The sequence below is a fragment of the Notamacropus eugenii genome, chromosome 1 (genome assembly GCF_028372415.1).
Source record: "Notamacropus eugenii isolate mMacEug1 chromosome 1, mMacEug1.pri_v2, whole genome shotgun sequence".
NCBI classification, from domain to species: domain Eukaryota; kingdom Metazoa; phylum Chordata; class Mammalia; order Diprotodontia; family Macropodidae; genus Notamacropus; species Notamacropus eugenii.
In genome coordinates this window covers 726,288,040-726,314,017 of record NC_092872.1, presented here as the reverse complement: position 1 = coordinate 726,314,017, position 25,978 = coordinate 726,288,040, and the positions used below count along the sequence as shown (strand labels likewise).

At 45.6% G+C, this 25,978-nt stretch overlaps 1 protein-coding gene across 1 annotated transcript in view; it reads left to right on the top strand.

Moving 5' to 3' along the window:
• The window catches only part of ATOH8 (atonal bHLH transcription factor 8), a 43,458-nt gene extending 24,387 nt beyond the window's left edge, over nt 1–19,071 (top strand). Inside the window, 1 exon segment of the mRNA XM_072636959.1 lies at nt 17,798–19,071. Coding sequence (XP_072493060.1) covers nt 17,798–17,803 — 6 coding nt within the window. The 3' untranslated portion in view covers nt 17,804–19,071.
• Nucleotides 19,072–25,978: the final 6,907 nt, after the last annotated feature.

Below are 25,978 nucleotides of genomic sequence, written 5' to 3'. Positions count from 1 at the left end.
TTTCCTATTGATCGAGGAGTCCCGAGTTCAAAACCAGGCTTCAAAACTTATTATCTGTGTGACCTTGGGCAAGTCACTTTGCCTCTGGGACTCAGCTTTCTCATCTGTAAAATGAAAAGTGGGTTTCAGTGAACTATGAGGTCCCTTCCAGTTCAGATATGTGATGCTATCTGAGTATAAGGGAAGTAAAAAGAGGCTCAAAGTCTTGGGACTCTCTGATTTAGGAGAGATAGTTTGGTAACTATAGGATCATATATGCATCTTAGAGGCATTTGAGTCAGTCCCCTTATTTTTACAGATAAGGAAACTGAGGCCCAGAGCAATTAAATGATTTACCCAAGGTAAATGTTGGAGGTAGGGTCAGAAGCCAGATCTTCCCAATTCAACACCTTCACTCTTGAAGTCCTGTTCAGTTAAACAGATGCCTCAAAAGGGGGAAGGGTTATGCTTTTGTCAGCCCTTCCTCCTCTTCACCCCATCCTCTTTGGGTGTACCAAATTGGACTTTTTCACGTTCACATCTCAGCCTACGTCTTCCATGTACATCCTCACCATCTTTGCCTTTTGGACACCTACTCAGCCTTTAAAACTCAGCTGAAAGTCTTTCTTGATCCCTGATTTGGGTTATAATCTCTCCACCTCCTTCAATGGTACTCTTCTGCCTCCCCAAAGCATTTTTTTTCTGTGTTTTTGTGTCCTATTGATTGATTATAGTTATCTATGGATGCAAGCTATCTTCTGCTTCCCTAGCACCAAGCACTGTGACCTATACACAATGGGGATAGGGAAAGGACTAGACTGGGGTTTTCAGTGGTAGAATCCACCAATGAACAAACTCCCTCTACCCATCCAGACTGACACCTTCTCTGTAGTTATGGTCTTAAAGAGTTGTCCGGAACATTGAGAGATTCAGTGACTTCCTTATCCAGGGTCACACAGCCTATTTACTTCAGAGGCTGGATTTGAACCCATGACTTCCTGATTGCTAGGCCAGCTCTCTATCGGCTACATAACCCTGTCTCTGCATACACAGTAGGAGGAGAAGGGAATGAACATTTAGAAAGCCCCTACTGCATTCTGGGCAATTCACTTGGTTCTGAGAGTTCATCTACAAAGGGGAAATGGTCCCTGCCCTCAAAGATCTTCCATTCTATGGGTAGATACAAAATAAATGCCAGGTAAATTTGGTGGGGGAGGGAGCTGGGGTGATGGGGAAGGGATCAGGAAAGATGTAGAAGGTAATGCTGCAGCAGAACCTTAAAAATATCAAGAGATTCTAAGAGGAGGATTAAATGAGGAGGAAGGATGTTGGAGGCTTGGAGGACAGCCATTGCAAAGATTCAGAGATGGGAATTCAAGCATAGTGTTTAAGGAACAGAAGGAAGGCCAGTCTGGTGGGCAAGAGAGGGTGTGAAGGGGGGCAGTGGGTAAACAAGGTATTATAAAGGCAGTAAAGTGGAAGAGAAAGAGTGGGGGATTGGGGAGGCCCAGAAGACCCAGGTTTTAGTCCTGGCTTTGTGGCCAATTCACTGTGTGACCCGGAGCAGTTCCCGACTTCTCTCCAGTCCTGGATCTTCGTACAACGTGTGGGGCTTTGGACTAGGTGATTTCTAAGCTCTCTTCTTGCTTCAGAATCCATTGACCCAATTCCATAATCAGGCTGAAAAGACTTGGGCCTCTCCCCTCCGGCCCCCCCACAGAGCAGACAGGGCCCTGAGCGGGAAGGCTGTGCTCCTTTCTGCATAACCCTTTTCATCTAATCCTACCCCCTCCAACTTCTGCCTGAATGACTCACATCCTTGCCCTGACCCCATTCTTCCCTCTGGCTTTCATCGGAGACCCAGATTTGGAGGATTACAAGGTGGGCAGGGTCAGTGGGAAAGGACATTGGCTTGGGTGTCAAGACTCACAGGCCCCTCATTGCCTGGGAACAGTCAGATTCCAAATGGATGGAAGAAAGAACTCCCTTTCCCTCCCTTTCCCTCTTTCTCACTTTTTTCCTCCATCCCCCCTCATTTTCTGCCCCTTCTCTTCCTTTCTTTCTCTCCCTCTTCCTCTCTCTCTCACTTTTCACCCCCTGCTTCTCCCTCCCTCTTTTTCTTCTTCTTTCCCACCCTTTCCCTCCCTCCCTCCTTTTCTGTCCCTCCCTCTTCCTTTCTTGCTTTCCCTCTCACTCTCTCTTCCAGACAACTTCTCTTAGATGTCCCAGTCTATGAAGTCTGTCCATAGTGGGGGAGTGAGAACAAACAAATACCGAATTATCTTCTGAGCATAACAATGGATGTGATTTCTCTTTTCTGGCATTTGATGACATCGCCATTTGCCAACAGCTGTTTGTCTGAAGGCAAGGGCTTTAGCTGCTGTTTCTCCTTTCATATGTGACACTGTTCACTGGAGATCTTGGATCACAAGAACAGCTTGAATTTCTAGGGCACTTTACGGCTTACAAATTACTCCCCTTCTCTCAGTCTGGTGGTAAATATTCTTTTCCCCCATTTTGACGATAATAGTTAAGGAAGGTTGTAATTGAGGTTTTGAGGCAGGGATCGTGGTACAGTGGGAAAAGCGTTGGATTTGGGGTCAGAGGCTACAGACTGTAGGACCTTAAAGAAGCCTTCATCTCTCTGGGCCTCGGTTTCCTTATCTGTAAAATGACAGGTTGGAATAGATAGCCTCTGAGGACCATTTCAAATTTAGATTTTATGATCCTATGATTAGATGATTCCCCCCCCCCTTCCAGTTCCCTCTCAAAATCCAGGGAAGTCACACAAGAAGTAAGTGGCAGGCCTTCGGTCCATGGGATTTAGGGTTGAAACTTTCTAGATCATCTCATCTACTCCTCTTGTTGTACGGTTAAAGAAACAGAGACCCAGAGAGGGCAAGTCACTTGCCTCAGGTCACAAAGCTCGTAAGGGGCAGAATAGAGATTTGAACTCAGGGCTTTTGACTTCAGATGTAATGCTTTTCCTACTATGTCACGCTCCCTCAGGTTTCCTTTGTACATTTCTGGTCTGTTCCAGTGTTTGTATTCATCAAGTTTTAGGGGAATTTGAACTTAGGGGAAGCTTTTTTCCCTCATTCTTCTATTCAGAACCCCTCCTGCCTGTTTTCCCTTTCATATGGATGGATATGCCTAATTGAGAGAGACATAGGGAGGGAGAGAGAGACAGAGGGAGACAGAAAAGAGATAGAGAAGGAGAAAGAAAGAGACAGAGAGAGGGAGACAGAGTCAGAGCCACAGATAGACAAATAGGGAAGTGGGGGAGAGGGAGGTTGAGAGAGAGAGAGAGAGAGAGAGAGAGAGAGAGAGAGAGAGAGAGAGAAAGGGAGAGAGAGAGAGACGTGCTAAGGAGTTCCCACTCTGAAAACAACGAACGTAACAAACCACAGGATACACACAGTGATTAACTAACACAAGTGATCCAAGAAATACAGACATCCTTAGTGAAATACACACCCACCGCTTTGAAATGTACACGATCCCCAGTTTCAGAGCCACACACGCAAGTCAAGCCAGAGCACCCAAGATTTAACCGATACAGTTTTAAAAGGATACAAAAACACACATGGAAGCAAATCAGCCCTCCACAGCATTGTTCCATCTGCCTCCAGAGCCTTTGCTTCCCATTTCCTCATTCCCCTCCCCTCAGCCTATGACCCCTTTTAGAAACCTAGAAACCAAAGAAACTTAGAGGTCATCTCATTCAGGACCCTCATTTCACAAAGTAGAGAACTATGGTCTGTGGGAATTTGGTTTGCCTAAAGTCACTCCCATTTGGTTTTATGCCTTTCTAATGAATTTATCCTGTAATAGTGCATGTTAGCTACACTGAGCAGCAAGGAGACCTAGAGCCAAGTTCCACTTCTGACTCAAGTTTTGTGTGACTCTGGGCAAGTCACTTAAAACCTCTTGGTGAGCCAAGAGACTCTCTAAGACTAATCTAATGTAAAGATGGGTTGCTCTCAATTGGCAGAGTTGCGTTAGCGTTACTTGGGTTTCTCTGTGAGGGCTGGGACTGTGTCTTCATCTAGACTATATATCTCCTCTGACATACCTTGTCTAAACTTTGTAGCCCCCCCCAACACAAGTGTGATTTTGTAGGTGTAGGGAATTCTCTGTATGGGCAATCTCTTCACCGATCTGCAACTTAAGTCTTAAAGGGTTGCCTGGGTCACTGAGTGATGTGACCAACAGGATTTGAACCTGTGCCTTCCTGACTCCTTACTGTCTGCTTGCTCTGCCCATAGGGAATACCTCCTCTTTCTTCATATCTGTATGGATGTCCTGGAGACACCCCAAATTCAGTCTGTCAAAGAAGGACCTCATTATCTCCCCCCTCAAACTTCCCCATTTCTCTTGAGGGCATTACTTTCTTAAATTCTCTGGGTCTTGGTGTCCTGTCTGTAAAAGGAGAGGACTGGATCTGATTTTTGCATTCCCTTCAAACTCTAAATCTATATATGCTTAGCACAATGCCTGGTATATGGTAAGTGATTAATAAATTTTCTCTCCCTCATTCTGTCTCTTCTCCTCCCTCCTCCTCTCCCTTCCCACTTTCCCTTTCCCAGTCTCTGTCCCTCTCCCTCCATCTCACCATCTAGGCTCTGATTCTTCCAGACATCCAGGTTGGCTTCATTCTTTCCCTTTTCCTCCCCCTGCCCAAGTCCCATAATGGAGCAGTTGCCAGGTCCTCCAGTAGATTGTAGATGGCTTGAAAGCAGGGCTTTTTGCTTCTGCCTCTTCATTTCTAATAGAGAATGAGTAAACAATAAAAGCTTATGGCATTGAATCGGGTGAATGGAACTGAAGTAAGCAGACCTGGTGTGAGAATCCAGTTTTTCTGACCCCAGCCCAGTGGTCTTTTCCCATATACCCCTCTGACTTTCCTTTCCAGGCCACCCCTCACCCCAGTTCCCCCCTTATAAGCACTTCCTCTATTATCCGAACTCTGCTGGGCTGCCCCAACGTTGAGGCCACTGGAGCTCACCCCCCCCAAACTTCCCTTCCCCCCCCCCCCAGCAGCTCTTTCCCCTCTGGGATGCACTATAGAGAAACACACATGCTTTGATGAAAAACGTTCACCCCAGAGCATGGGGGGGACCCCACCAGAGTTGGAACCATCCCTGACTCCAGTTTGGGGGGGAAAGAGGAGGGAGACAATAGGGGGGGTGTCTTAACGCCCCCAGCAAAACCCTCCCCATTCCCCCCAGCAGCCCTGCTAGAAGCGGCCTCGCATCTGGCTGCAGCTGGGGCGCCGGCCTGCTTCTCATTTGGGCCCCTTTTGGTTTCGATTAGTTGTTCTGTAGTCAGTAACGCTGTTGAGTACATGGGAGCCGAGATGGAGCAGAGAGTTTTTTCCCCCCTCTCCCTCCCCCTGCCCTCCGCCTCTCTCCCCCTCCCACCCCCCCTCCTGGCAGTCGCAGACTCCAGATGTTCAGAACGCTGGTTGGGAAGTTCTCCTGGCGCCACTGAGGGCAGAGGGCAGGGGAAAGGCACGCGAGCTGGAACCAAAAGGACTCAGTCACTGAAGGATTTGGCCGCCTGCCCTGGCCCTCTGCTGGCACATTCCCCAGCTCTCCCCTGGCCATCTGTTCCCCCAAAAACACTTTCAGAGCCTCATCATCACTCAGGATACAACACTGAGAGCAGCTGTTTTTGAGGCAGGAGGAAAAACCATGCAAAAGGTCCTTTGTGAGAGAGGAAACTTGGTTCTGAATAGCCGCTGCACAGCCAGAGCGCCGCCGCCGTCAGCGCGGGGGGACGGCGGGGCTGGGGGCCGGCGGGGGCTGGGGGCCGGGGTCCCCACGACTTCTCCACCCCAGCTTTTTTTTTTTTTTTATTAATGTTATAGCCTCTCTCTGCTCCACCTTAGCACGGGTTTTTCTCCAGGTGTGTTTAAAGGCCTTCTTTAGTGCTCCCTTTGGCCTTTGGTTCCCTTGGACACTCGCTCGGGCTGGGGACGGTGGGAAGGGGATGGAGTCCAGTCTGGAGGAGGAGCAGATGAGGCGGCGCCACTGGGGAGGGCCGAGTGTGGAGGGAGCCTGATTGATTTTTAGATTTGAAAAAAGAACGACACGGCAGCAGAAAGTAATTATATCCGTCACCCTAAATAAACCCAGAGCATAAAGCTGTTACAGTGCAGAAGGGGTGGGGAGAGGCAGGGAGGGACTCCAGGGGAGAATGATATAGAGACCTTGTCAGGTCATCAGAAAGCCGGCTGAGCCCAACTTCTCGTTAATAACCGCCCCACCCCCATCTACCCACCGGTGGTGTGGGCAGCTTAGTTTAGCCTATTGGATCATACCACGGTGTGCAGTCTTTCTTGAGACTTGGCTAATGGGAGAGCCCTCTGAGGTATGTTTGTTGGCGTGAGGAATCGGGGTGCTCTGCGGAGCGTTTGTCGACTTCTTTATCCAGTGCAGCCTCTTTGGGGTGAAGTCTGCTGCCTGGGAGAGTGACTGGAAGGTCAGAGGGGATGAAGGAACAGAGCACAGAAAGAGTAATTGAGGCAACGGCCCAACTTCAATTCCCTCCTCCCCCACCTCACCCCAATACTCCAGAGCTGTCTAGAGTACAGTTAACCCCTAGGGTCGTGTTGTCCTTTCCCCACCTTATTTAACATCTGAAATGGACAGAAATTCCTTTCTGGAGCTGGAATTTCTTCTGTGTGTGATGTCTGACGGTGAGAAGGATCTCAGGCCCCCTGAGGCTCAGGGTGCAGGGGGAAGGGAGGAAGGAAGGAATGTTTTCATGTGTCAGATAATGACAGGAGACCCTGAATGTCACATGGAGTTTTTCTGTTTTCCTCTTTCAGTCCTTCCTCTTCCCTACCTTTTCTCTGGATCCCCTCCCCTCCCTCCCTCCATTACAAGGCAGCCACTCCACTCCAGCAGTGGAAAAAGTCGATCATAAAGTTTGCTGGTGGGTGGTCAGCTTTTTACAGCCCAAAGCATGGGGATTTGGAGGACCTATTTGCATTTCATCTGTACTTTGCTCAGCCTCCAACACTTCATTTTTCCTTCTTTCCTCTCCTCTGTTTTGCTTTTGGGTTGCAGTTGGAATGAGCAGCAGCCCAAGAAAGGCTAAATATTTACAATTATCCAAATATCAGGGACATCCATCTCATCTGTCCAAAGTGCCTGGGTTCCCCTACAGTATCTGGACAAGTGTTCCTTACACAGGCTCCCTCTCCTGGGGGGAGGGGTGGATCGGACCAGTGTGGGGAGCTGAGTTCGAGAGGTGTCCCAGTCAGATGACATCTAGAGTATTGAATTCAGTGCTGAGAGTCTGAACTAAGGAAGGACGTTGAGAAACTGGAAAATTTCCAGAGATAGGCAACCATTGCATCCTCCACATGGCGGCCAAGGGCTACTCTGACCAAGTCACTCCACGAGAGTTGGCATGTGAGCTCCTGGAGAGCAGGGGCTGTTTTTTGTTTTGAGTTTGTATCTCCAGCACTTAGTGCAGGGTCGGGCAAATAGTAAGTGCTTAATAAGTGCTTGTTGACTGTTATTTCTAGGATCCAGTACAAGCATTGCATCACCTCTCAGTGCTCTAGACAATTCTCTGACTGAACATTGCTGAAAAAGTGCCCACCTGCATTTGTACAGGGAACTTACTCACCCCACAGCTCCTGACACAGGAGCCTCTCAGATATGGGCTCTTCTGTTATCTAGGGACCACTAGGGGACACCATGGTGCACAGAGCCCTGGGCCTGCAGTCAGAAGACTTTCCAAGTTCAAATCTAGCCTCAGATACTTATTAGCTGTGTAATGCTGGGTAAGTCCCTTCACCCGGTGTGCCTCAGTTTCCTCACCTGTAAAATGAGCTGGAGAAGGAAACAGCAAACCACTTCACTATCTCTGCAAAGAAACACCTACACACACACACATACATATGCTGCCTTCCCCTTATAGAATGTGAGGACAGAAGCTGTTTCATTTCTATCCTTGCAGCCTTGTTGCTGGCCCTTGAAATGCTTGTTTGTTTGAACCAGGAGGGTTCATTTTATATGAGAAGAGGGTGAAGACAATGGAGACTTTTAGGCTGAGAAAGAAAAGATTCATGAAACAGTGATAACTGTCTTCAAGTACTGGAAAGGAATAAGCTGTATGTATAAGAAGTATTAGCTTTGTTCAGCTTGGCCCTAGAAGGGAGGTGGAAATTGCAGAGAGGCAGAGTTAAAAGTGACTTGCCCAGGGTCACACAGCTAGTCAGGCCAGATTTGAACTCAGGAAGATGAGGCTTCCAGATTCCAGACATGGTACTCTATCTATAGATGCTTTTGAAGTCGGGGGGGGGGGGGGGGCGGCGCAAATTCAAATCTACTTCACACATTAAGCTGTGTGATCTTGGGCAAGTCTGTCAGTTTCCTCAACTCTAAAATGGGGACCATAATAGCACCTGCCTTCCAGGTTTGTTGTGAAGATCCAGTTATTTGTAAAGTGCTTAGCACAGTGTTCAGCAAATAGGGGGCACTAAATAAATGTTTCCTTTTCTCCTCTCTCCTTCCCTTTTCCCTCCCTCCCTTCTTTTCTTCCTTTCTTCTTTCCTTCTTGAAGAACCTGGACCCAGGTTCTTTTCTCTCACTCATTGGCTCCTCATGCTCCCTCTCAGTATCCTTTGGGAAAATCACTTGGTGTAGGTTTAGTAGGAAGTCCCAAAAGAGTGTTGAAAGGCCCTAAATCTACAACACAGATCTGGTATAGGATAGCTATTTGTTTTTTCTGGTATCAAAGAAATGCTTAGAGTACAAAACAGTCACAAACTTGCATTGACCAATACATGAAGTAACTTAAAACTGTTCTTAAAAAGTTTCCCTGGAGACTGATATTAAGACATTAGAACATAAAGTAGTTTGCAGGATGCTAAACGACCATTTCACCCTCAACTCAGCTCAGCACAATCTCTCTCAGGTTTGGTGTCTTGTGCCAAGCCGTGCCAGGGGCTGGGTACTCCCCTCTGTTGGTGATTGCCTTCTCCTCCAAGAAGCATTATAATAGCCATGGGGAACATCTCCCAGAGTGCAGCTGGCACTGACTGAGTGAGCAAATAGCTCCTGACCTGTTGTACTCACCTGGCTACCTCCAAGGCTAGAAACACCCATCCCCAAGATTACTTTTAGCCACCTTTGCTCAGGGAAAGATATACCTGTTTATCTATGAACAGGTCACATATGTGACCTGTATCACATGTGAACAGTGATCATTTACATTCTACCCATCAAGAGAAGTGTATGTGTGTGCTTGGTGGGGAAAGGGGGAAGGGAGAGAAGACACGTGTTCTAGAAATAAAAAAGAAGAGGGACAGTTTCTATAGTGCTATAGTTTTGCTCACATCCCTCCCTTCCCCCCATCACCAAGATGTAACCCAGGGTACACCCAGAGTTTGCTCTATTATCCCAAATCACCACTTTAACAAAAATGGCCCAGGCTCCAGTAAAGGGGGTCAGGGGCTCACCTGGTCATCTCCCTTATATTATTGTCTGAGGCAGTTAAGTGAGCAGTGGATAGAGTGCTAGGGCTGGAGTCAGGAAGACTCATTTTCCTGAGTTCAAATCCGACCTCAGACACTTATTAGTTGTGTGACCCTGGGCAGATTAGAATTTGAAAGTTAGGCAAGGCCAGCTATAACAGGGGGTTTTAATCTTTTTGGATGTGTCCCAATCCCCTTTTCATTCTGTTGAAATCTATGGACTCCTCGGGATGTTTCCAAATACATAAATAAATAGAATTAGAAAGATAGCCAATTACAATACATAGTTAACAAAGAATATATTTTTTTAAAGTTCATGGACCCCAATTTAAAAATCACTGTGCTACATTTCTTGCCTTCTCTATGGGTAGGGAATAAGTGGGAGGGAGAGAATTTGGAAGTTGACATTTTTTTAAATGTGAAAAATATATATGTGTGCGTGTAAAAGAATCACTGTGTTAGAAGAAGGTCCAGTAGTCTCAAGAAGAAGTGATATCCAAGGAGAAAGTAAAACCTATAAAGAAGATACGAGAACTTAAAAAAGTTAGCAATCATGGACCATTCAGTATAATATTAATATTAATAACAGACATTTTAATAGAATTTTAAGGTTTGCCAAGAGCTTTTTTTACATATGTTATCTCATTTGGTACTCACAATGATGCAGGGAGGTAGGTGCCATGATTATTCCCATTTTACAGATGGGGAAACTGAGGCTGAGAGCCGTTACTTGCCTTGCCTAGGGTCACCTAGCTAACGCCCAGCGCTGTATATACTGCGCCCTCTAGCTGTTGATTTGTTAGTTCTGAGTGTAATCGGTGAAATTCCTCATTTGGGTTCTTTCTGCCTTATAGAAGATTAAATTCCATTCAAGGCTTCTATTTAAGAACGCCTGACGGTAGGCACTGTGTCTTTCGAAGGATCTCTATCTGCAGAGGTTAATTTTTTTTTAAAAGGTTAGCTGATGAAAAGTTGAAAAAAGGGAGGCAGCTAGCTTCTTAGTCCCTGTCTCCCTGTCTCCCTGTCCCCCTGTCCGGGTTCTCCGCAGGGAGTGGACAGCGCTTCTCCCCGCCGGGCGTCAGGTAGAGTGTGAGCAAACGTGTGTCCCAGTCGGTCGGGCCGTGCAGGTGTTGCTTTTCAAGGAACTCTCCTATTACAGATGCAGTCATCTGGAAAGCATCAAAGGGTTGGACACAGGTGGGAAGCCTTACAGAGCTAGTCCCCTGGGCGGCGGGAGATCTCCGGAGCCATGGACCCAGGGACTCAGCTCTGACTCAGAGGGAGCAGGAAGGAGCCTCCCTCCGCGGGGAAAGACCCTTGTCCCACACAGATGCCCCCGGCTCAGCAAGGGGGCCAGCCGAGGCTGCCTGGGGTCTCCTGCCCCAGATCCATCCTGTATCCCAGCTGCTTTCTCCAAAGCTACCCCCAAGCTCGCTCCCTGACACGGGTCAGGCTGCTTTCAGAGCTGTTGTAGGGGGACAGGAATCCTGATAAGGCGGCTGATGGAGGGCGGGAGTGCCAGGCTTGGAATCAGGACAACTGCAGGCTGGGAAGCTCTATGACTCAGTCAGACTCAGTCACGATCTTGGTTAGTTTTATGGAACTACTTTTCTTCCCTTTCTCCTTCCCTCCTTCTTTCTATCCTCTCCTCCCTCCCTTTCTCCTTCCCTCCTCCCTTCTCTTCCTTCCTTTTTTCCTTCCTTCTATCCTTTCTATCCTCTCCTCCCTTCCTCCTTCCCTCTTTCTATCCTCTCCTCCTTCCCACTCTCCTCCCTTCTTTTTCTCTTTCTTTCTCTCCTTCCTTTCCTCCCTCTTTCCTTCCCTACTTTTCCTCTTTCTCTTCTCCCCTCCTTCCTTCTTCAAACCTCCCTCCCTTCTTTCTTGCTTTCTTTCTCTCTCCCTCTCTTTCTTCTTCCCTCTTATCTCTTGTTCCCTTTCTTTCTTTCTAGACTATATGTGTAAGTGAAAGTGCTAACAAAAGATAGCATTTTTTAAAAATCCTTCTTCCAGCACTACCTATCTACACGATAGACCCTGGTCAAGACATTTTAACCTCTTTGTGTCTCAGTTTCCTCATCTGTAAAATGGGTATAATGATACTGTAGCTCTACCTTTAAGCTGCCGTGGCTTCCTTCAGTACTCAGTTTTATCTCACTTTCTGCAGGAGGGCTTTCTTGGATTCCCTAGCTGCTAGTGCCTTCCTGTAGGCAATATTGATAATATTAATACATGAAAAATGGGTATCAATAATTAGCTGAGACTAAAAAGAATTTTATCACGGGGGGAAGACAGGCCATGGAGTGAAATGAAGGGGATTCCATATGGAAATGAGAGGGAATCTATGACTCTGGAAAGTGTTTGGAAGAAATAATAACTATTGACAACAACCCATGTTTCTTTACTTCTCTAAGGTTTATAAAGGTTTTTCCTCATAACAAGCAGATGAGGTAAGCCGTAAGGTATGGTTTGTTTCTAAATTATTTACAGATGTGGAAACTGAGGCTTAGAGAAGTGATAGGACTTTTTCATGGTTTTTGTGACTAGGAAACAGCAAAGTTGGATTGGAACCCAGGTCTCTAGATTCACAGTCCTATATTTCGTTTCCAACCTCCAGGCTTTTGCATAGGCAGTAACCCCAGGCCTGGAATGTGCTCCTTCCTCACCTCTGCCTTTGGAAATCTCTAACTTCCTTAAAGGCTCCAATCAAGTGTCCTACAAAAAAAAAAGGCATTTCCTGATTTACCCAGTTGCTAGTGCCATCCTCCATCCAATTAATATGTACTCATTTTGCATTTACTTCCCTGTTTCTATGTTGCTCCTTCTCAGCACTGTGTAAGCTCCTTAATCAATGGCCGTGTGTTTCTTAAGCATCTTCAATGAGCTGGTCATCATGCTGGGCTCTTGGGGTACAAAGACAAAAATAAAAGAATGCCTGACTTCAAGGAGTCCACATTCTACTGATGAACCCAGAAGCTTGACCCTACAGGTCATAGGCAGCCACAGCAGACTAAGTGGGGGAAAGGGAATGAGGTTGGAGTAGAGGGGTGATACATACTTTAGGATCACTTTTGGTATGGAAAATTACTTAGCAACAGGAGAGACTTGAGGCACTTTCAAAAACCAATAACGATACTTTCACAATAGTCGGGACAAGAAGCACTAAGGACCTGTTCCCCTTTGTCTTTGGATGCCCAGGGTCTGCCATAGGGTCAGGCAATTCTTAAGGACTTAATAAATGTCCTGAATGAAATCAATGCCAAAGGCTAGGTGAGATGCGAAGGGGGCAGAGGACAGCTTTTGAGCCAGCACCCAGAGCATCCTCATAGCGGGAGATTTCCAATTATATCTTGAGGGTCAGCCTTGTGCCACCCCTGCAGGATGGCAGGAAGGCTGGGAACACCATGTGCTTGCCTCTGCGTCTAAGTAGGTGCTGCCTAACCCAAGTCCCTTCTCAGCATCTATGTATGTCTCTCCCTGCCCTTTTGTAGGAAGCCTTTGTTAATTCTGAGGTAGTGACGCTCACGCTAAAAAAATTTAACCATTAGCCCACAAGAGCCAGGCTGAGCACATCCTTGGTGGTCACTCTCAGGGGGAAAACAGCCCCTCTCCTTCAGCATTGCTGGTACATCTCCTGTCCTGCCACCTCTGGAGGCAGGAAGGTGTCTCTGCCCAGGCACGCTTCTAATACTGGCCCCTGATTCTTGGGGCTCTTTGAATTCTGTGAGTTAAGCTCCAAGCTTAGTTAAGGGCGGTGCACCAGGGGTGAAAGAAATGTCCTCAGGGCCCTGTTGCTTCTGTGCCCACCTGGGAAAGTACCAAAGGTACAGGAAGGGATGACCTGCACAGCCTGTCCCACCCCCTCCTCGCCCATGAACAGAGTAGGTGGCTGCCTGTCTTAGAAGAAATATGATGTGAGAGGCATTGGGAAAGTCAGCCCAACCCACCTCAGTGCCTGAAATACCATTATTACTCATTAAGGCATTGAAGGCCATTGCTCAACAGTTATTAAGTACCTACTCTGGAAGTGAAAGGTGGTGTAATGTGTAGGGGATAGGGTTGGAGGTAAGAGGGCTAAGAAGACATGCTTCTGGCCCAGACTGGCTTTATGCTGCCGCTCAGTCAGTTCAGTCCTGTCTAACTTTTCTTGACCCCATTTGGGGTTTTCTTGGCAAAGATACTGAAGTGGTTTGCCATTGCCTTCTCCAGCTCATTTTACAGATGAGGAAACTGAGGCAAACAGGGTGAAAATACCTGCCCAGGGTCACACAGCTAGTAAGTATCTGAGGCCAGATTTGAACTCAGGTATTCCTGACTCAGGGCCTGGTACCCAGGCCATCTACCTGCCCCTATATGTCTATACGGCCATGGGCAATTCAGTTAACCTTTTTTGAGCCAGAAATCCAGATCTTCCAGGAAGTTTCTACTCCTGAGAGTTCTCGACATTCATCAATGAAACCAGATCTAGAACTGACCCCCTTCTTCCCATTACACAAGGCACTGCTTCAATGAACATTCTATCTGCATTCATGAAGCTCTTATTAGTCATTTCTTAATCCACATTGTTCTATCCCATTGATCAATTAAGTCATATGGGTGATTACAAAATCCTGAGTGTGTAAGAATGAAGCTGGGGTGGGAAAAATGAACTTGGAGCAGAAACCCTTATGGGTCAATCCCCAGATTAGCAGGGCAAAGGAGACCCAATCCCTTGTCCTGAGGCTCTGAAGCAGAGAGGATCATGGGCCAGACTGGGTTCTTAGCCTGGGATTCCTTATCTCCTCTTGAGTTTACCTTGACATCTATGTCTGAACTTGTATATGTTTTCCCTTGTAAATAACCTCTAGAAAACATATCCTATTCTGGAGTGTTTAGAGACAAGGGTAGAAAAAATTACAGGCCAGGCATGCCTGGAATTTCTGGGACTAATGTGGAATTCAAACTCAGGTCCCCTGACCCCTGGCCCTGTGCTCTTTCCAGGACCTTTACTTAGTCTAAGGTTTAGTTATATACTGAACTCTGGGTGTACTGTATTACTGGGACTGAGATGGAAAACAGGAAAGGGTGAGAAGAATTTAAAAACCTTCACTGAGGAGCAGCCCACTACCTCTGAGGGGAAGAGGGCACAGACATTGATCTAGTGCCTACTATGTGCCAGGTGCTTTACAAATATTATCACATTTGATCCTCACAAAAACCTGCTGAGGTGGGTACAGTTATTATACCATTTTACAGGATGAGGAAACAGAGGCAGACAGAGGTTAAGTGACTAGTCCAGGGTCACACAGCTAGTTCGAGAAGGTAACTTCAGGGTCATTACATGCTGTCCAGGGTCAGTACAACCTCTGATGCTCCATCTAGCTGCTTTCAGAAGGGAGGTCAGGCAGCTGCTATTCTAGCACCCATTTTACAAATGTGGTAACCTAAGCTGAGAAGAGTTATGTGATTTACTTAGCATAACATATTTCATAAATATCAGAGCTAAAACTCAAACCTAGATCTCATGTATGAAACCCCATGGCTGTTACCAGCCTAGTATAACAGACATGGTTTAGGGGGATGGAAATCAGGATCTGAGTTCAAGTCCTAGCTTAGGTGGCCTGTGTGACCTTGGGCACGTGATATAATCTCTCTGGGCTATGTTTTTCCTCATCTGTAAAATGAGGGATTATGTTCTATCCATTCACAAGCATTTGTTTGCATACCTACCATGTGCCAGGCATAGGTTTAGACCCTGGAGATACAGAGACAAGAGTAAGGTAAGTCCTGTCCTCAAGGAGCTCACAATACAGATAGGGGAGGAAACATGTATTTATAAAAGTGTATACAAAATAGAATTATCTTGCGGTAGGGGCGGGGAGGCATTAGTAGCTATAGGGATCAGGATAGGCATCACATAGAAGGTAATGTGAAATCCTTGAAGGAAGACAGGCATTCCAAGGGATGGAGGTGAGGAGAGAGTGCATACCAGGGAGACAGCCAAGGCAAAAGCCTAGAGGTGAGAAATGGGGAATCCCAAGAAGACCAGTTTGAATGGACCACAGTTTAGGTAAAAGAGAGAAATTCCAAACCGGATTGGGGAAGTCTGCTTTCACCAAGTTCATCATTCCTTCTTCAGTACCTCCCCTCTCTGCCCATTCACATCTGCCTCCTGGGTACAGGATTTCTTCACGCCTAGACAATTGCAATAGCCTTCGGATTGGTCTCCCAGCCTCTAGTCTCTCCATACCCCAATCTATCCTGGCTGGATTTGATGACCTCTGAAGTTGACTCCATGAGAGAGAAGGCCCAGGGCCAACCCAGCGGAGGATGGTGCAGAGACGATCCTGCCCCCTACTCCTTCCCCTAACTTGACAGGCAGGCTTCTTGAGGAGTTAGCTCCTGTATCTTGACCACCAGGAAAGATGAGGGCAGTAAATTACTCCCCTGCTGACTCCCCTCCCCCCTCATCCCTGAGGACCTGCTTTCCGTTCCTAAATCCTTCATCCAACTCTAACAAAAAGCAGATTCTTGGAGGCTCCCAGAGAGCACTGTGGCCTCTGAAAATGAGAGAGCCATATTTCCCACATCAAGCCTCTTTCTTTCTCCTTTCCATTTTAGCCACTATTCACTGGAGAAAGCTTTTCTCTCTTTGCCAAGAATAATTTTTTTCTTTGGACACTTCTTATCCCCATCTCATCACAGGCACAAACCCCATCTATTTGTAAACTGCTGCATTTAAGCTTTGTGGAAGTGGGTTGTTTTACCCAGCAAGTCTGGCTCTTTCCATGAAATTCCGAGGCTAGATCCTAGACCTCTCTCTCCACCAAGCAAACATTTCAGAAAAGGCCCTTACCCCTCCTCACTTGCAAAATCAGTGGATAACCACTTCCAGCAGGAGCTTCTCAGATTATTTTATACATCTTTGCGAGATCAAAAATGAAGGAATATTAGAACTGGCAGGCCGAGTTGTAACTAGGGTGGGGCCTCTGGGCCTTCGCCCTGGGGTCTGAAATGGAAGGAGGATTCATTGTGCTTGTATTCCTTTAACAACCTAGAAACAATTGAGTTTAGCTCCTAGTTAGCAAGAGTAGTTAGTTAAAATAGGAAGCAGCCAGATGGATCATGTAGTCTTTCTCTAATAATGGCTCACCCCCCAGGTGAGTTCCTTCCTGGCTAGGTGACCAATCTCTTTTGTGCTACTTGCCTCTGGTGGAAAAATGTCTAATTATGACTTTGCTAGAACAGGTCTTAAGAGCAAATGATGTGTGCCAGGGTCTTAGGGATCTTTGGGGTCCCCATCTCCTTAGCTCATGATCCCAATGAAGTTGAGTTCATGGGTTTGATTCTGAAGGAGTCACTTGGCTTAGTTTCAGAATCAGAGGGTTGACCCCTAGCTCAGAATCCCAGAATCTGAGTTTGAAAGAAGCTCTAAGATGATTCCAACCTAGAGCTGACCAAAAATTCTCTGTCCAGTGTAAGAAGAAAATGGTAATCTTAGTTTTTGCTTAAAGCCTTCCAGTGATGGGGAACTCATTACTTCCCCCAACCCAATCCACTTCCATTCCACTCTAATGATTAGGAAGTTTTTCCTGACATCAAGCCTACATTTGCCTCAGTAACTTCCATCCTTTCATCCTAGTTCTGTTCTCTGAGGTCAAGCAGAAAGAAATGAAATTCCTTTTCCACAGGACAGCCCCTCAAATACTTGGGGACAGATATCATGTCTCCTTGAGTCTTTCCTTCTCTGGGCTAAATGTTCCTTCCCAGTTTTTCAGTCAGTCCTCCAGTGGTGTAGTATTTAGTCCCCTGAGATTCTGGTTACCCCCTTCCAAATACTCTCTAGTTTCTCAATATCCTCCCCAAAATGTCCTTTCTAAAATACAGCACCCAGGATTGACCACAATGCTCTAGATGTGTTTTGAGTGAGGACGGAGAGCATAATATCAAGAGAGGAAATAAGAAGGTTAATTTCCTGGATTTGGGGTAAATAAGAGTGCATGGCAGAGGACCTGAGTTTGAATCCTGACTGATGTCTTTGGGACATGGGCAAGTCACTTGATCTCAGTAGGCCTCAGTTTCCTCATCTGTAAAATGAAAGGGTTGAGCTAGATTGAAGGGTTCCTTTGGATCTCTGGAGATTCCGTGTTCCAGGAAGGGCATTGGGATCATCTCAGATGGCCCCCATTGAGTTCTGTGTTCATTCATCCATCCATCCATTCATTTATTCATTCAGAATTAATTATTAAATCTCACCTTGGCAGAAAATCCCAGGCACTCTGGACTCACTCTTCCCCTCTAGTACTGAGAAATTCTGCTGTAATGAACCCTTGTGATTTCTTTCAGGAGTGATGTGGATCTGAGTGGATTCTCCAGCCCTCCCTGCTAAAGAGTCTTTTCTCCAGCTGAGACCAAGGACACAGATGACCTTGACCCAGTGATGCCACCTGTAGCTCACAGCCTCCAAACCACCTCTCTTCCTATGGGATGAGCATCCATGCTCAGATTGTCAATGGACTGGACAGAGAGAGATCATGAAAAGATCTCCCTTTCTCCTCTTTTCTCTTCCTTCCCTGACTTCATCCAAGCCTCACTGGCCCTGTTTGATGCAATTGAATACGTCTCTTTCTCCTTTCCCTTTTTGGCAGGGGAGAGTGGAGACAGAAAATGGGAGGGTTTCCCTTTGCCCAGCATCCTTGGACCGTTGCCAAAGATTTAACTGACTTTTATCTGTTTGAATGTCACATGGTTAGTTTTTATTTGGAAACATCCCTTACCTCCCCAGCCCACTTCAAGTCACAGAAAAGTCAGGAATTCCATCTGGATCCCACCGAAACAGCCAGATCCTAGGGATGGACAGATTCTGAGCCCTGGATGCTCCCCCTCCACATCTTTTTTGGCTCCCAAGTTCCCAGCACCTTGGTTGGGCTACAAATAATCATTTCCAAATGGAGACCAACTGGGACAATCAGAGGGTGGGAAGATTTGATTGTGTTCTCTGCCACACACTTCCCCTCCCATTTGCCCTAAGCTCAGCCTTACAGCTCAGTGAGCACTCCCCTTTATCTCTGTGGGGTTGGGAAGCTGTGGTTCCAGCTCCTTTGCCCACTTTGGGGGATGAGGAGACTGGAGGCTTGAGAGAGGGCATTTCCCCACTTTCTTTTAGCCAAAGCAAGACACATGAAATGCCTCCCAGGATCTTGTTGCCAACAAGATGGGTGCAAAAGGATTATTTTTTTCTTTTCAGGGAGGTGGAGGGGTAGGGGGGAGAGCAGGGGGCTTATTCATTCCAGATCCTACAGGTAGAAGGACCGACTGAATGCCTGACTTGGGGAAGAAAAGATGTGGGGAGAAATGGGCTAGCCTGGAGAGGGGGCTAGCCTGCGGAGGAGCTCCTATGGCTTCTCCCAGACCTCCCCCTGCCCTAATGGCCAAAGCATCTTATTTCTGTGCTTTACTGTTTGCTTCAAATTGAAGTAAAAACCAAAAAAAAATCTATATGGAGAAACACACTTGCCTGGACTGAGTGGATTTTGTGGTGGACACAGATTTGTATTGTTGAAATGATGACAATTAGCACGAATATAGTATTTGAAAATAAAAAAGGACGTTGTTCAAGGCAGCGTGGCATAGAGTGGTGGTCACCATCTTGCAGAAGTGCCCCTGGGTATTTTTGACAATGGTCCAACGGATTCATTGCTAAAAATCCTTCAGTGGTACCTTAAGCAGTAAATAATTGCAAAATATTATAAGTAGCATATGAAGGTTTACAACATATTTTAAAGGAACCGTGGAGAGATTGGAGTCAGAAGACTTGAGTTCTAATCAAAGCTCAGACATTTACTAGCTGTGGGACTCTGGGCAGGTCACTTAACCTCTGTCTGCCTCAGTTTCTTCCCAGAGTTGCTGTGAGAATCAAATGAGGTAATAACTGTAAAGCGCTCAGCAAAGGGCCTGCACATAGTAAATGTCATATAAATATTAGCTGCTGTCATTATTTTGTTAAAATGGTTCAAAGAGCAAAAAAAGTTAGGAACCCTTGGTATAGGGGGGATGGCGAACCAGTCTTGGAGTGAGTGTGTCCTTGAGTGAGTCTGAATCCCTTCTCTGATACATGTTTGCTGTGTGATCCTGGGGAAGGTCATTTCAAGGTGTCAACCTAAATTAATAGAGGGAGCTTCCCCAACTGTGAGCTTCCTATACCCAGGACATCTTGGGCGTAGTCCATATCCTTTATCTCACTCAAGTCCCACAAAGAGCCAGTGAGGTAGGTAGTATACGTAACATTATGCCTATTTTACAGATAAGTAAATAGATTCAGAGATATTAATTCAAATCAATAAACGTTTCTTAAGAGCTTACTATGTGCCAGACACTGTGCTAAGAACTGGGGATATAAAAGGGGCGAAAGACAGTCTTTGCCCTCAAGAAATTCATGATCTAATGGGAGAGACAACAGACAAACACATAGATCCAGGCAAGCTATTTGTCGTTGTTCAGTCAGCTTTACTTCTCCATGACCTCATTTGAAGTTTTCTTGGCCAAGATACTGGACTGGTTCACCATTTCCTTTTCTAACTCATTTTACCCAAGGAAACTGAGGTCAATAGGATTGAGTGACTTTCCCCTGGGTCACACAGTTATTAAGTGTCTGAAGCTGGACTTGAACTCAGGACTTGAACTCCAGGCCCAGCACTTTATCCATTGTGCCACCCAGCCACCCAAGCAAGTATATACAGGATAAGTAGGAACTAATTAACCAAAGGAGGGCACTGGAATGAAGAGGGGTTGGGGAAGGGTTCCTGTAGAAGGTAGGATTTTAGTTGGAACTTAAAGGAATTGACTTGCCCAAGGTCAAACAAGTATTATGTGTCAGAGGTGAGATTCACAAGTGAGTCTTCCAGACTCCCAAGCCCAGCCCTTGAGCTATGAGACTTTTTGATAAGGGAAGGATTGGCAAGAGGCCAGGATTGATCAGTGATCTCTTGTTGATTACAATGCATCTTCATCCATTTTGGACAGCAGGGCATCCCAATTCTTCTCCCCTTCCCCATTCACCCCCCCCCCCCCGCCATCCTCCTGCTTCCCATATCTCTATCTAACCCTAAATGCACCATAGACACTGTGGCCTAATGGAGACATTTCTCATCAGGACACCTGGGTTCTTGTCGCAGCTTTACCAGTGTGTGCCCTAGGGCAATATTTCACCTCTGCAGGCATCTGGTTGCCCATCTACAAACTGGGGACAACTGTCCCATGGAGGAAAAACCTGAGGTAAGGGATCAAAAAATGGGCGAACGAGGCTGAGCACACACCCTGTGAATGACAACTCTTTCCCAGAAACCTGGAGGTCACTTTGGTCCCAGAGAAAGCCCCTGTGGGGGCTCAAGCTGGGGTGGGAAGGGAGAAGAATTGGGATGCCCTGCAGACCAGAATGGAAGAAGATGCACTGTAATCCATTGGAAAGCTCAATGGACTAAGTGACAGGGCCATGCCACTCACTGGTGCCACTCACTGGCACTATGACCCTGGCAATAGGACATCACCCCTCTGAGTCTCGAGTTCCTCATCTGCAGAACTAAGAGCCTAGATTAGAGGAGATAGCCTTTTCAAGTCCTACTGTTCTGTAAGATCCATGAGTACCCTTCCTCACACCAAACCAACTTGTGACTACTCCTTTAGGGCACAGACCAAGTCAATCTGACTAAGGACTACTATGGACCAGGGGTATTCCTGTAGATACAAAGACAAAGGAAAAAGTCCTCAAGTCAAGGGGTTGATGTTCTACTAATGGGACAGACAATTTGTACCCAGATAAGTCAATATAATCTCTACCTGGATGAATACACAAAATAAAAGGCCATTTTGTGAGGCCTGGAGAATCGGAGAAGGTCCTCTTGTGTGGACAGTCCCTTGGAAAGCTCTTGAGTTAAGGCTCAAAGGGGGTTGGGGTTTCTTAGAGGTGGAGAAGAGGGAAGGAGAGCATTCTGGGCCTGGGTGAAAATCTGAGCAAAGTCAGGGAGGAAGGAGATGGAATGGAATATTGTAGCCAACCTAGGACCAGATCAAATGAAAGTTTAGTTAAAGGATGGAGGGTAAGGAGGTGGAACAGTAAAGAATATGACCTTGTGTGCAACTCTAGGGATCCAGGAATAGGAGGGGAAGCATAGGTCACCAAACCCACCCAACCAAATTTCTCTTCAAGCAGTCCCTAAATCCTATTTTCTGTGGAAGTAAGAAGTGTGGACAGATTATGGGACTGATCATACTTTGTGGACTTCTCACTTTGGAGGGTGGGTAAAGGTCCCACCCCCAAACTGAAGTTGATGCCCAATTTCAGACTGAGGACCATCATTCCATTCCAGGCTCAAAGAATATAGGAGGGGGCACCTGGTATAGCGGAAAGAAAGAACACGGACTTTGGGGTATGAGGACCTGAGTTCAAATCCCAAATCTGACACTATGTAATCTTGAGCATAATCATTAAATCTCCATGAGGCTTGGTTTCCTTATTTGTAAAATGACAGGATTGTATTAGAAAGTCTCTGAGATATTCTACAGTCCTAGACCTATGATCCTAAAAATAACCCTGAATCAGACCTACATCCCACCCTTCACGTCATGTCCCCTGCAAGCTGTTGGAGGGGACTCTTCTCTGGAGAGTGACCTCAGTGGGTAGGATCTCTCGAAGGTTACTTTCAGTTTAATCCCACCATAACTTTCATCATCCATTTATTCATTATCCATTTATTCTTGTTCAAAACTCAAGCCACGATTCCCCAACCAACAGAGATAACTATGCAGAGATAACGGCACTCACAATGACATTAGTACATCTATATGCATGTACGGTAGATATTATATATATAAAGCAGCATTTAGTCAACAAGTGAGCAAGCATTTGTTAAATAACTGCTATATGCCAGTCACTGTGCAAAGTTCTGGGGATACAAAGAAAGACAAAATCAAAGCAAATCAAAATAAGCAAAAAGAAATCCATGGAGGAATGTAAACAGTTTAACGTTATTGAGTCTCTTATGATCACTTTTTCATGTTTACATTTTTATACTTCTCTTGAGTCTTTTGTTTAAATGTCTAATTTCCTACTCAGTTCTGGTCTTTTCATCAGGAATTCTTGACAATCCTCAATTTCATTAAATATCCATTTTTCCCCCTGAAGGATTATACTCAGTTTTGCTGGGTATGTGATTCTTAGTTGTAATCCAAGTAGCTTCGCCTTCTGGAATATCATATTCCAAGCCCTCCACTTCTTTAATGAGGAAATTGACAATCTTGTATGATACTGACTGTGGCTCCGTGATAATTGAATTGTTTCTTTCTATCTGCTTGTAATATTTTCTCTTTGGCTAGGGAGCTCTGGAATTTGGCTGTAATATTCCTGGGAGTTTTCATATTGGGATCTCCATCAGGAATTGATTGGTGGATTGTTTCAACTTCTATTTTATCCCCTGGATCTAAGATATCAGGGCAGTTTTCCTTGATAATTTCTTGAAATATGATGCCTAGGCTCTTTTTTTTATCATGGCTTTCAAGTAGTCTAATAATTCTTAAATTATCTCTCCTGGACCTATTTTCTAGGTCATTTATTTTTCCAATGAGATATTCTCATTTTCTTCTATTTTTCATTCTTTTGGCTTTATTTTATTGTTTCTTGAAGTCTCATAAAGTCATTAGCTTCTACTTGCCCAATTCTAATTTTTAAGGAACTATTAAACTTCAGTGAGCTTTTGTACCTCCTTTTCCATTTGGCCTATTCTGCTTTTAAAAGAGTTCTTTTTTTCAATGAACTTTTTTATGTCTCTTTTACTGTTATGCTAATTCTATGTAAGGTGTTATTTTCTTCATTTTTTTGTGTGTCTCATTTACCAAGCTCTTAATTCTCTTTTCATAATTTCCTTGTGTTACCCTTATTTTTTTCTCCATTTTTTTCCTCTACTACTCACCTCTTTCTTTAACTCTTCCAGGAATTTTTATTGGCTTTGTGTCCAGTTAGCATTTTTCTTTGAGGTTTTCCTTGGAGCTGTTTTGATATTTTTCTCTTCTTCTGTTTATGTCATGGTCTTCTGCTGTAGTAGCTTTTTATGGTCAAGTTCTTTTTTGTTGTTTGCTCATTTTCTTAGCCTATTTCTTGACATGAAACTTTATGTTAAAGTTGGGCTGTAATCCTCTAGGGGTGGGGAGGCACTGTACCAAACTTTGGGCTTTTTCTTGCTGCTATTTCCAGAGCTAGTTCTGGTATCTGCAGGTTTTCAGTGTTTCCAAGGTGATGTGATATGGGGAAAGGTATATTCACTGTTCTCTTGGTTTGTGCTGTGATCTTTACCCAGGAAGGGCCCCTGCAAGTACTAGTGCTTCTCTTGGCCCTGAAACTATAACCAGGGCTTCTGTTGCCTTGTGACCCACCACAAATGCTTCTCTCCACCCTGGGACTGCAACCCAGAACAGCTTATGGGCAATAGAGTTGCCAGTCAGTGCCAGCTGCACCCAGTACCAGCAGAGAGTCCTCTATAGTCTCTTTCTGACCAGTTGTCCGACCACCTGACCATCTCTGGGCTGAGAACTGTTGCTGTTGTGGCCACTTCCAAGGCCTATGACTGATGCTCCTGCTGCCCCGCCCCCCCAGTCCTGAGCTCACCCTAGTATTATAGATCTCTCCTGTAAACCTCCAAAGCTGTCTTAGACTGGAAAAATGTTTCCCTCTGAACTTTTGATAACTCAACTGCTCCAAAATTTGATTTGAGGCATTATTTTACAGTTGTTTAGAGGGGAGAGTTGGGAGAGTTCATTTGGGCCCTGACTTGTCTACTGCCATCTTGTCTCCCACATGATGTGTTATTTCTGAGGTGGGATTCAAACTCAGATTTTTCTGACTTCAAGCTCAGCACTCTAGACATATTACATGTTACTTCTCAGAACTTTCCTCCTGGTGATATTATTATAGAGAGAAGCATGATGGGTTGGATAGAATGCTAGGCTGGGAGTCAGGAAGGGCAGGGTTAAAATTCTATCTCAAAACTCTTACCAGCAGCCTGCCTCTAGTCAAATCACCTCCCAGAGTCTCAGTTTCTCCATTTAGAAAATGGACTCTGTACTCAGGAAGCACTTAATAAATACAACACCTGCATGGCTTCTCTCAGCATCAATAGACACCAGTCATGCTCATCAGATGCCCCAGACCCCTTCTTATTATCAGCCTCTTCCATTCTGAAATAACACAAGTCATCATTCATCACTTGATTCATCTGTCAGAAGGTGACATCCACGGAGTAGGATGGTCCCAAGGAAATTGTCTGAGTACCACTTAAGATACTACATGACCTCTCTCACCTTGTGGTCCATTGTCCCCTGCTCCTGATATCACTCTGGGTCCAAGGGTCCCACTCACCCAAGCCCCTGGGCCCCATCCCAGTGTAGACCCACTATGCCCAACCTGCCAAAGATTCAAGACACTTCTCCTAATCCAAATTCCCACACTCTTCTCCATACCAGCCCACCAGTCCCATGCCGACTGGATCTCATATGCCCACCAGACTCTAGCTAAACCATACCTCCCAACATCAGACGCATAGCAGGCCCATTGACCCAACGCAGCCCAAATCCACACAGTCCTTACAATTCCAGCTCCAAACACCTATCCCACACCAACCAAAAAATGAGAAGAGTAAGGGGTGAAAGGGTTCCATTTCCTCCTCCTAATCCTAGGATCCCATGACTTTAGGATTACAGATTTAGCATTGGAAGGACCTTACAAAGTCATCAAGTCCAATTCTCTTATTTTATAAATAAAGAAACTGAGGTCCACAGAAGGCTTGAGGGATTGGCCAAGTCCTTTACTTATTATTATTAATCACTTAATTACTTATCAGTGAGCTCATTTGCTTCTCATAACAACCCTGAAAGATAAGTATTCTTATCCCCATTTCATAGAGTGGGAACCTGAGGCCCAGAGAAGCTAATGAGCCCCAAGATGACACAGTTAGTAGCTGAAGCAGGATTTGAATCCGGGCCCTTTGATACCAGGTGCTGCATCACCCTTCATGACAAGAGCCTCTGGTCATCTAAAGCCAGTTTACTTACTTAAAAAAAAATTCTGTAGTGATAATAATGATAATAAAATAATTATAATCAAATCAAATAAAAAAATTAAAATATAAGTATAATGAAAAGAATTATGCTTATATTTAGTCAACATGAATTGATTAAGTGCCTACTATGTGCCAGGCACTGTCCTTGGGGCTAAGAAAACAAAGAAAGGTAAAAGGCAATCCTGGCTCTCCAGGAGCAAATCCCTGTGTGTGAAGGAGCTCCCAATGGGATAAACTAGAGATAATCCATAGAGGCCAGCACAGTTTAGATAATGCTTCAGAAGCTCCCAGAATGTCCATGCTGTTTGTCACATCAGGGGCTTACAGCACCCCTAGGGAAGTCTCTGTGTTTCCATTTGACAGGAGTAGCTAGAACACAGGGTCAGTGACTTGTCCAAGGCCACATCGCAGCGGTTCCTTG